The 12,230-nt window shown below is 43.7% G+C and overlaps 1 protein-coding gene across 10 annotated transcripts in view; it reads right to left on the reverse strand.

The window, feature by feature from the left end:
* The window catches only part of PCYT1B (phosphate cytidylyltransferase 1B, choline), a 131,273-nt gene that overhangs the window by 62,747 nt on the left and 56,296 nt on the right, over positions 1–12,230 (reverse strand). For 7 of the 10 annotated variants that reach the window (XM_025438887.3, XM_025438899.3, XM_025438904.3 and 4 more), the window contains exon 3: positions 314–430. The exons of the other annotated variants lie outside the window; for them this stretch is intronic. In XM_025438887.3, the coding sequence (XP_025294672.1) occupies positions 314–430 (117 nt within the window). The remainder of the gene's footprint in view (positions 1–313; positions 431–12,230) is intronic. 10 annotated transcript variants of the gene reach the window in all.

The raw sequence follows: 12,230 nt of genomic DNA on the forward strand, positions 1-12,230 counted from the left end.
TTTTAGAAACACAAATGTGATCATGCCTCAATCACAAGAAGAAAGGCATTAACGGAAAACATGAAGCCGTTGCCCTTGGTGGCATTACTGGCCCGTCTCTCTCTGGGAATCGGTGTGTATAATCCCATGACGGAATCCCCTATGGCTTTTTGGATGTCACATTCCATTCCGGGCGGCCAACAGGTGAGCCAGCATCAGCTGCAGTGGGAGTAACAACCCTGTGAGATTTTAATAATGGGACTCTGAGAGGGGTCCTTTCCAGAAAGCGCATCATCCAGGAATTTTCTAGACAAAGAGAAAATGCAGTTCTTACCTCCAACCAACAAGTAGCTGTTGGGAAACAGTGTTTTTGCTTGCATAAGTGCCCTTGCGTGACCGGAATGGAAGAGGTCAAATATTCCATCCGCGTACACTCTGACGGGCCTGTCAACTGTGGAAGAAACAGAGTGGCATCAGCGGGACTGCGGAGCAAGGAGCCCAGTTGCCTGGTCGCTCCGTCCTCGGTGGCAGGAAGCTGCCCTGGGTCAAACCCCATGGCAATGTGCCAGCGCTCTCTCACGCGTGCGCGAAATTACCTTTACAAGGAGGTTCTTCTGACCACACCAGAGTGGAGTAGAAACAGAGAATTAAGACCCCCCCCCTCCCCCCCCCGAACGCACATTTCAAGCAGCAGCAGAGACAAACGCGCGGCGCCACGGAGCTCGCCTCACCCAGCGCCGCGCCTCAGGGGCCTGGGCCGGCAGGGTCGGGCAGCCGGGGCGGAGCCGGAGGGTTGGCACGGTCGGCCCGGGAGCCTCGGGCCAGGAGTGAGCGAAGGGCCGGATGGAAAGGCCAAGGACCGCGTTCCTGCCTGGGCAGGCCCGCGGGAGGCCTCCCGAGCCCCGCTCCCCAGGGCGGCGCGCGGGCGTCTGCTCGGCCGCTCCCCATGAGCGCCTCTCCTGCGACGCCAGGGCACAGCGGCGGCCTGGAATCCGCTTTGGTCGTATTTACACCACAGAAACCGGCAAATGCTACAGGCCTGGCTTCTTTCCCTCAGGAGGGCCAGCTGTCGAACCAGCACCACCGCACAGAGGTCACGCCCTAGCCTCTGTGGCACCATTAAAGGGGGGGGGCACGAGCCCCAAAGACAGAAGAGTCGGGTGCAAAGTTACATGTCGGGGTGGTCCTCAGTGTTGCAGGCCTGCGGCCAACACTATAATCCTTCTGAGGGAGAAAGGTCGAGAGAGAAGAGGCCTCCACAGACGTTCTCACAGGGCCACCTGGCGCTCTGGGAAGTGCCATCCCATGACAAGAGGGATTCACTCACCATGGCCCCCTGGGAGCCAGAGGCTGCACTAGAAACCACAGATGGCACTTTGCTGAGATAGCCCGAAGACCTACCTCCTCAAAGAGGATGGAGACATTGGGGGTAGAGGGGGTGCATGCCAACTTTTTTTTTAAAGATTTATTTATTCATTCATTCATGAGAGACACACACAGAGAGAGGCAGAGACACAGGCAGAGGGAGAGGCAGGCTTCCTGCAAGAAACCCGATGTGGGACTCGATCCCGGGACTCCAGGATCACGCCCTGAGCCAAAGGCAGACGCTCAACCGCTGAGCTACCCAGGATCCCTAGGAGCCAACTCTGACACCATTTCTGGACTATCAATGAAGGAACTAGCAAACTGAAAGCTAAATATGGAAACTGAACATATATACATTCATCTCCACTTCCTCCCAAATACCACGAGAATTACAGATAAAGAATTAAAAAGGTATGATCCCCCTCTCCCCACCAAATAAAAATAAATTAAAAAGTATAATCCCCCAAGAGCAGAGGAAACAAGAAAGGCAAGGACAGCGAATGAGAGATGTCCACAACATTTCGGAAAGTTGATTTTTGGGACTCGGGTGGCTCAGCGGTTGAGAATCTGTCTTCAGCTTAGGGTGTGATCCCAGAGTCCGGGATCGAGTCCCACATCGGGCTCCCTGCATGGAGCCTGCTTCTCCCTCTGCCTATGTCTCTGCCTCTCTTCTATGTCTCTCATGAATAAATAAATAAATAAACTTTTTAAAAGGAAGCTGGGACGCCTGGGTAGCTCAGTGGTTGAGCATCTGCCTTTGGCTCAGGTCATGATCCCGGGATCTGGGATCAGGTCCCACATTGGGCTTCTTGTGGGGAGCCTGCTTCTCTCTCTACCTGTGTCTCTGCCTCTCTCTGTGTGTCTCTCTCATGAATAAATAATTAAAAAAAAAAGAAAGTTGTCAAATGCTGACTGTCTAGAGGAAGCAAGGTCTGGAGTTAGGACAGGTAGGGAAAAGGATTGTTGAGTTGTTGAGGTTTTTTTTTTTTTTGTAAGTGCAAGAGTCTTATTGACTTTTTCCAGTATATGCATGTATTATAATGGAATTATAAATATAAATTTAAAAAAGAAATCAGTGCAAACTTCTGACGAATGATTTTTAAGATGGATTTAAAATTGTGATTATTTCTTGATGTAGTACAACCTAATTTGGAATATAAATTAAAAGAAATGTTACATTAATAGATTCAGATGGTACAATGTTTCTAATAAATTAAATTTCTCTAATAAAAAAAACTCGGGAGACTTTATGTCAGATAGGGAATTGCAATTATTCCCAATTATACACCATTTTGAACAAACAGAATTGCCTTCACAGGATTATACTGGATTCTAAATAAGGCATGGTAAATAGAAAATGCTTTGAAATAACAAACTGTCTAATGAGGGATCCTTGGTTTCAATGCTCTTATTCAATTTGAATTCAATTGAGGAAAATTTGTTTTAAGATATAAATCCCAGGGGAAAGCAGATGGCAGTTTTGCAAAAACTTTTTGTTATTGATTCAGAGGTGATCAAGATAAATGAATTCAGGAAGCAGGGAGGAAAGAAAAGTAAAGAAAGATGACATAATTACTGAGAAAAAGACCATTTAGTAAATCTTTGAAGAGTATTTGTGGAGTTGATTTTGCAATAAGCTCACTTTTTAAAACTGTAGTGTGTCAGCAACTTCTAGACTGGGAAACTGTGCAGGACCCCCCCAAAAAAAAAAAACCACCAAAAACCAATCTCTTCCACAAATGAGTACTTCAAGAAAAAAAAAGACAAAGAAAAATGGAAGTAGGTCTGCAGATTAGAGATTTAAAAGACTTATCAACATATTGAATGTAGAGACATTATTTGGATTTAAGTTTAAATTGTCAGTAAATGAAGACATAAGATAATTGGAAATTGGAACACTGAATATTTGGTGGTATTAAAGAATTACTGTTAATTTTTAGGTGAAATAATGGTATAATGGTTATGTTTTTAAAAACTGGTTTTTTGGGACACCTGGGTGGTTAGTGCTTGAGCATCTGCCTTCGGCTCAGGTCGTGATCCTGGGGTCTTGGGATTGAGTCCTGCATCAGGCTCCCCACGGGGAGCCTGCTTCTCCTTCTGCCTAGGTCTCTGCCTCTGTCTCTCATGAATAAATAAAAATTTAAAAATCTTAAAATAAATAATTAAAACTAGTTTTTAAGGGCACCTGGGTAGCTCAGTTGGTTAAGCATCTGCCTTAGGCTCAGGTAATGATCTCAGGGTCCTGATATCAGGCTCCCTGCCCAGTGGGGGGCCTGCTTCTCCCTTTCCCTCTGCCCCTCCCCCTTGCTTGTGTGCACATGCACTCTCTCTCTTGCAAATAAATAAAGTCTTTTTTAATAAACTAGTTTTTTTTTTTTTTTCAGGACGCCTGGGTGGCTCAGCAGTTAAGTGCCTGCCTTTGGTCTGGGGTGTGATCCCAAGGTCCCAGGATCAAGTCCCACATCAGGCTCCCTGCATGGAGCCTACTTCTCTCTCTGCTTGTGTCTCTGCCTGTGTATGCATGTGTCTTTCATGAATAAATAAAATCTTAAAAAAAACAAACTAGTTTTTTACGACATTTATATAGAAACATTTCTGGATGCAATGATAGGAAGCCCAGGACTTTCTTTTTTTTAATATTTTATTTATTTATTCATGAGAGATACAGAGAAAGGCAGAGAGGAGAAGCAGACTCCCTGCAGGGAGCCCAATGCAAGACTCGATCCCAGGACCCCAGGATCATGACCTGAGCCAAAGACAGACGTTCAATCACTGAGCCACCCAGGAGCCCCAGACTTTGTTTCAAATAAGTAAAGAAGGGAAAGTGGATGGGGGCATGCATGGGGTGAGACCAGCATGGGTTGGTGGGTGGTAGGTATAGATGACACACACATAGAACATTATATTGTTCTACTTTTGTGTATGCTTGAAATTCTCTACAATAAACTTGTTTCAAGAGTGTGGCTTTTTTTTAAGCTTGTATGTTTATTTGTCTTAATCTTTTGTTTCAGATTTTTCTAGATGTCCTTTTAGGCATTTGGGCATTCTCCAGAGCATCTATGCTGGGAACCACTGGCCTGTGCAGCTGGGGAGGGGGGGTTGGCAATGATCCCAAGAGGGAGCCCAGCTCTTCCATGGCCGTGTGGGAGAAAACCTTATGGTAGCTTCCAGGGGTCCCTGCCACCTGCTGTTCATACCTTTGTGTCATCTCCGCCCTTTGAAATATGAGTGGGACCTGTGACTTATTTCTAACCAGTTGAATATGGCAAAGATGATGGATGGCATTCCCATGATTATGGTACACTATCTAAGATTCCATACTGCTAGCAGACTCACTCTTTCTCTCTTGGTGGCTTTGAAGAAGCAAGCTATCATGTTGTCAGAGGACCACATGGCCAGGAATGGCAGGTGACTCCTAGGGGCTGAGGGTGGCATCTGGCTCACAACCAGCAAAAAGCTAGATCTTTGGTCTTATGGTTCCAAGGAAACAACCAGAGTGAGCTTGGAAACGGACCTATCACCATCAAGCTTCCAGATGAGAAATGATCCCTGGGTGACAGCTTAAAGGCAATCTTGTGGGAGCCTGAGCAGAGGACTCAGCTAAACCAGGCTCCTGGCCCACAGAAATTATGACATAATTAATCTGCATTGTTTTAAGCCACTAATTCCACTGCAGTATGTTATGCAGCCTAGAAAATGAATACAATAGCATTATAAATTTTCTGCCCACAGACTCAAATTTTTAGAAGTATTTCAAATAAATTCTTGTTTATCCTGAATGGACAGAGTAAGGCCTATCAGATAAATGTTATATTCTGGTAAAATGCCTATCTGTATAGCACATGTTGATTGCCATGTTACAAATAATTTCAATATAATTAATTACACATAACATCAAAATGATGCTGAATATTTGCTTAAGAATCATAGATACAAATAATGATCGTGGTATAGTACTGCGGGAAAATTGGATTATTTTAACTTCCTGGATCTTACAACTCCAAATTTTTGTTATTTTGTTATTCAGCTCTTACAAACAAATGAAACAGTGAGGGGGCTATGCTTGCCTCACATCTCACACCATATATGAAAACTAACTCAAAATGGATCATAGATCTAAATGTATGAACTAAAGCTGTGAAACTCCTGCAAGAAAACGGGACTTAGTGACTGTCTCTTCTGACTGTCTCATCTTAGTGACTGTGGGTTTGGCAAAAATTTTGTCAATAGGGGGCACTCCGGTGGCTCAGTCTGTTAAATGTCTGACTTCGGCTCAGGTCATGATCTCAGGGTCCTGGGATCGAGCCCCGAGCTGGGCTCCCTGCGCAGTGAGGAGTCTGCTTCTCCCTCTCCCTCTGCCCCTCCCGCCAACTCGTGCTCTCTTTCTGTCAAATAAATAAGTAAAATATTTTTTAAAAATTTCTTGAATAGGGGCAGCCCTGGTGGCTCAGCAGTTTAGCACTGCCTTCAGCCCAGGGCCTGATCCTGGAGACCCGGGATTGGGTCCCTTGTCGGGCTCCCTGCGTGGAGCCTGCTTCTCCCTCTGCCTCTGTCTCTGCCTCTCTCTCTCTCTCTCTCTGTGTGTCTCACATGAATAAATAAATAAAATCTTAAAAAAGAATTTCTTGAATAGGGCAGCCCAGGTGGCTCAGCGGTTTAGTGCTGCCTCAGCCCAGGGTGTGATCCTGGGGTTCCAGGATCGAGTCCCACGTCAGGCTCCCTGCATGGAGCCTGCTTCTCCCTCTGCCTGTGTCTCTGCCTCTCTTTCTCTGTGTCTCTCTCATGAATGAATAAAATCTTTTAAAAATATCTCTTGAATAGGACCCAAAAGGACACATAATAAAGCCAATAAATAAATAAATAAATAAATAAATAGGACCTTACTTCAAATTCATGTCTTCAAAAGACGTTTTTACAAAAACACAAAGGCAAATCAGACAGGAAGAAAATATATGCAAAATATATATCTGATATAAGCCTTGTATCTAGAATACAAAAGAACTGTCAAAACTCAATAATAAGAAATACCTCATTTTAAAAAGGGCAAGAAAATTGAACAGATACTTCACCAAAGAAAATAAATATATGGATGGCAAACAAGCTCATGAAAAGATCTTTAATATTATTAGTTATCAGGGAAATGCAAATTCAAGCTAGAATGATAGACTACTTCATACCCCTAGAACGGCTAAGAATTTAAAAATATATTGACCATAGCAATTATCGGTGTGGGTACAGAGCAACCGGAACTCTCAAACAATGTCAGTAGGAATGTAAAATGATACAATCACTCTGGAGAGCAGTTTGGCAGTCAGTTAAAAAGTTAAACATATACCTGCCACATGGCCAGACAGGAGGCAATCACCAACTGCATTACACCCTAACTCACGTTTTTGTGGGCTGTGTTCTGGCATTTCTTGGTATTCCTTCAGACTCAGGCAACCACCAAAGGATTATTCTTTTTTTTTTAATATTTTACTTATTTATTTGAGAGACAAAGATAGAGAGAACACGAGTGGAGGGGAGGGGCAGAGGGAGAAGCAGACTCCCCACTGAGCAGGGAGCCCGATGTGGGCCTATGTCCCAGGCCCCCAGGATCATGACCCGAGCTGAAGGCAGATGCTTCACCGACTCAGCCACTCAGGTGCCCCTATTCATTTTTTATTATGGCTATTACCCTACATTTAAACAGTGCTTAAAAAGTCTATATGATTTACAAAGCACGTATCTTTCACTTAACCTTTGCATCAGCTCTGTAATGTATGCAGGAGAATGGACTTATTATCCTTATTTCATAGAGGGGCAATGGAAGCTCAGCCTGGTTAAGCGGCTTATCCAATATCATGCAACCCAACTACAATGAAATTTGAGTACAAACCAAACATCACTGCCCTTTCTTTTAACTCATGGTGCCTTCTAGAAACCTACATTTCAATATGAGTTCTTTTAAAAAAGAGATTAATACTAAACACCCACTACTTATGATAACTAGTATTGTTTTGTGCACAACTGATGTGCAAAAAGGGGGACATAAAAATTAACCTTTAAAGATCTAATACATACTTTATAGCTTTATATAAACTTTATAATTTCCTTCTACTTATAGCCAACATTTACTGATAGTGGTTGATGTTAGTTTTTTAAATACATTAAATTTAAATTTTAAAGAAGTATTTTTAGGGGTGTCTGTGCAGCATAGCTGGTTAAGTGTCTGATTCTCAGTTTCAGCTCAGGTTGTGATCTAAGGGTCGAGAGATCAAGTCCCACTTCAGGCTCCACACTCAGTACCAAGTCTGCCTCAGATTCTCACTCCCTCTCCCTCTGCCCCTCTCACTTGTGCTTGCTCACACTCATGTGCGCTCTCTCTCTCTCTCTCTCTCTCTTTCTCTCAAATAACTCTTCTTAAAAAAAGGGTATATTTAAAGAAAAGTATAGTACAGGTGCACACAAATAAGGCAAAATTCATTGAGGTAGCTCTTGAAAAATGAGTTTGGCAAACTCTACGCACCATGGAAATGAAACAATACAAATCTCCCTTTGAGAAAGAAAATAGGCAATTAGAACTGAATTAGCTTTTAAGAAAAAAGGCAGCTGTGATAAAAAGGAGCCTACGAAATAACCACTTGGACTTTTCCTTTATCTGAAGACAGAGAAGTGATTCTCAGTCTCCAGATATATATATATGAAACCTTGCATGGTCATAGTTCCACAGCTGGACTAGTTGAGCTATGATCAAAGTTGACAATTCCAATTGCTCTACTGTGTTCTTTTCTCTTGTGGCTCACAGAGAACGTCCAGGAGCTAAGAGCAATGAGCAGAGTTTATCATCCTAAATTCTTTTAGAATTTATATGCCAGCCCGTTTGGGCAGACCTACAATTGCAAAACATACTGTAGACAATTGTACTAAGTCATAGAATAGGGCCAGTGAAAGGAGATAAAGATTTCAGTTATAACTATAAACTTGAAGTACATTATAAACCCCAAAATTATGTCTGTTTTGTCTCTTTGATGGAACACTCAAGACAGCACCACAAAAAGGTAATTGCTTAGTCGTCTTGAAAATTACCAAACGCTCCAAAAAAGCAATGATTTTTTTTTGTTTTCTACTAACAGCACAATGTTCCAACAATTATATTTGGATAATCTCCCTGTCACTTCCTCCAATCATTACCAACGGTTACTCTTCATCAGTGGTTCTGGCAGTGAGGTCCTAAGACAGGCAGCATCAGCAGGGAACTTGTTAGAGATGCACATTCTCCAGCCCACCCCAGACCTACTCCATCAGACACTTTGTGGGTGAAGTCTGCTTTAACAATGCAGAGGATTCTAAGTAGCTCAGAGGACCACTACTCTAATAAAACAATGATTATCAGAGTGTGGTCTAAAACTATCATGTGCCGGGTGCCTGGGTGGCTTGGTCAGTTAAGCATCTACCATCGGCTCAGGTCATGATCTCGGGGTCCTGGGATGGAGCCCCACATCAGGCTCCCTGTTCAGAGGGAGTCTGCATCTCCCTCTTCCTCTGCCCCTCCCCCCTGCTCATTCTCTCTCTCTCTCTCTCTCTCTCTCTCTCTCAAATAAATAAATAAATAAATAAATAAATAATTTTTTTAAAAATAAATGAAACTATCATGTGCCTTCTAGGTAATCAAAGAACATCTTGCCACATTTTAATATGGATGCTAGACATTCTAAATGAAGGAATTTCTTTTTTTTTTTTAAGATTTTATTCATTTATTCGAGAGAGAGAGCACAAGCCAGGGGAAGGGGTGGAAGTAGAGAGAGAGGCAGACTCCTTGCTGAGCAGGGAGCCCAGGCAAGGCTCAATCTTAGGACCCCAAGATCATGACATGAGCTGAAGGCAGACGGTTAACCAACTGAGCCACCCGGGCACCCCAATAAAGGAATTTCTAACAAAAATGTGTCCCTCCTGCCTCTGCCAGCCAGGTGTCCCTCAACATCACAAATTCTCTTGGATAATTTCCCAGGGTCATCACATGAGATAACAGGAGACTTTCTCTTCTAGTATGAAAAGCTCACGTTTGCTCCATCGCACTCCTCCCGTGGTGACCCATGTTCCACAGAGCCCACGACATAGCTATTTCAAAATGCACCACCATCTTATTCTAACTTGGTTCTCAGGGTTTAAACCGCTTGGTGGTTAGACAATGTACAGGTGCTCAATCTCACCCAATCAGCTTGATGCTGGCTCAGAGCATCACACCCAACCCTCCGATTTTATTTCCAGAGGGCAAGCTCCTCCTCTTGTCCCAAACTTCCATTCATTCACTCAGTCATTCTCTCAGTCAATCACAAAATATTTACTGAGCACACAGTATTTGACCAGAATGCTGCTAGGTGCTGGTGAAACCACAGTGAGCAAGACAGACCACCCTATTGCTATAGAAGGTCACAGCCACCGTGTATGTCTTGTTCATACCCCTTCTACCTTCCAGTTCAAAGCCTGTTTTCACTGAGCTCCATGGTCAGCTGTGGCCTGGGCTGCACAGGGCAGCCTTTTGTATGGGTGAACATAGCAGAGATTTGAGGTAAAAAGGACTTGGCGAATCCTAGCTCTACCCAGTCAGCTAGGACATCTGACAAACTACTTTTCTGTTCTCCAAGTCCTCAAGGAAGGACACAGTATTACCCATCTGACAGCTTTTACTGTCAAATGCAAAGACCAAATGAGATGGAGTACAGCATGCAGCACCTAGCAGATGCAGAGTACGTTCTACTTCCATTTCCCTAGAAAGGTAGGGTCATCTTCTTTGGTGGCCTGAAGCTCAATCTTTAACTTTAGATTAAATTAGTTCTTTCATAACTACCTGGACTTCCATTGCAGCTTTTGGATTTATTGCTTGGGTCAGTAGAGAACAGTGTATGGTCTATAGACCACCAAGTTCACAATCAACTGGCTATTAGTTATAAAATACAAGTGTCTAGGCCCCATCTCAGATTCAGGGGTAGGAGAGAGCAGGAAATCTGTTGCTTTTTAAAAAAGATTATTATTTATTTGAGAGAGAGAGCACAAGCAGGGGGGTAAAGGAGAGAGGGAAAAGGAGGCTCCCTGCTGAGCAGAGAGCCCAATGTGGGGCTCGATCCCAGCACCCTGAGTCCACAACCTGAGCTGAAGGCAGATGCTAAACTGACTGAGCCACCCAGGTGCCTCAGGAAACCTGCTTCTTTAATAAGCTTACCAGGTGATTCGTTGCACACTTAAGTCTACGAACAACTGGTTTAGCTGTTCAGAGCTGCCTTCCCAAGCCTCTTCTTGCCTTTGCCTGCTCTCCCCTCCTCACCTCACTCTCTTGAAGCTACTCTTCAAAAGGAAGCAGAGTGTCATGGTTGAAGGATCAAGCTTGAACACAAACAGGTTTGATGTCAAATCCCAGCTTGACCACCCACCAGTGGCCTCAAGTGGATCCCCTTGTAGCAGCAGCACCTGGGAACTCATCTAGAGAAGCAGATGACTAGGCCCCACCCCATGTGGACTGAACCAAAAACTCAAGGGTGAGGCCCAACCATCTAGTTTAATGAGCCCTTGAAGTGATTCTGATACACCTCTAGTGTGAGGATCACTGGCAGCTGCTCACTCAATAACCTTGGGAGATCTGTGTCTTCTCTAAAGCCTTCATTCCCTCATCTGGGAAATACTCTAAGTACTAATCACAGACAGTTGTAGAGTGAAGTAACAGGATCCATCTAAAGAACTTAGTAGGGATGCCTGGGTGGCTCAGTCGGCTAAGCATCTGCCTTTGGCTCAGGTCGTGACTCAGGGTCCTAGGATGGAGCCCCGCATTGGGCTCCCTGCTCAGTGAGGAGTCTGCTTTTCCTTCTGGGCTCTCCCTCTCTGTCTTTCAAATAAATAAATAAAACCTTTAAAAAAATAAATAACTTAGCAATTGTAGGCACTTAATACCCATTATTACTAAGCAAACTGTCCTTTGTCCCACAGATTCTCTTAGGCCTGGGACGTTTGCTTTTTGTCATGGTGAGTGGAAAATGAGCTATCTTCAATGTCTTCAATGTCTCAAAGCTGAGCTGCTCAACTAATCTTAGTTTGCACTCCAGCCAAATCACCAGGAGTGCCACTCATGCACTCCCACGTGGCTAGCTCTGTGCCTTCACTTCTTCTGTCCCACTAGCCTGGAATACCCCCCTGTTTGCTGCCCACCTTGTCCAAATCTTACTTCTCCCCAGACCACCAATTCAGGTCAGCTACATAGTCTTGCCTGACTGTTCCAGGACAAGTGAATCTGCCCTCCTTCAAACTTTCACTTATCTGTGTGGCAAGGTTGAACCCCTAAGCACACACATGCATATTATTTGGGGGTTTTATTTCACACCAAGTTATCTCTTTAATTATAGGTGTTGCCTTGGAGACATTGCAGGTTCAGTTCTAGACCACTACGAATGAGCAAATACCACAATAAAGCGAGTCAAGTAAATTTTTTGGTTTCCCAGGGCATATAAAACTTATGTTTAGGGGGACATGACTGGCTCAATTAGTAGAGCACACAACTCTTGATCTCAGGGGTTTAAAGTTCAAGCCCCAGGTTGGAGGTAGAGATTACTTCTTTTAAAAAGTTATGTTTACACTATACTGTAGTCTATTAAGCATGCAATGGCATATCTTGAAAAAAAAGCAATGTATTTGCCTTAAAATAACACTTTATAGTAAAGAAGGCTGTCATCTGACCTTCCAGTGAATCATAATCACTGATCACAGGTCACCATAACAAAGAGAACAATGAAAAAGTTTGAACTATTGCAAGAATGACCAGAATGTGACAGAGAAGCAAAATAAGCAAATACTGTTGGGAAAATGGTGCCCATTTACTTGTCCAACACAGAGTTACCACAAACCTTCAATTTGTAAAG

The sequence above is a fragment of the Canis lupus genome, chromosome X, assembly GCF_003254725.2.
Source record: "Canis lupus dingo isolate Sandy chromosome X, ASM325472v2, whole genome shotgun sequence".
NCBI lineage: Eukaryota > Metazoa > Chordata > Mammalia > Carnivora > Canidae > Canis > Canis lupus.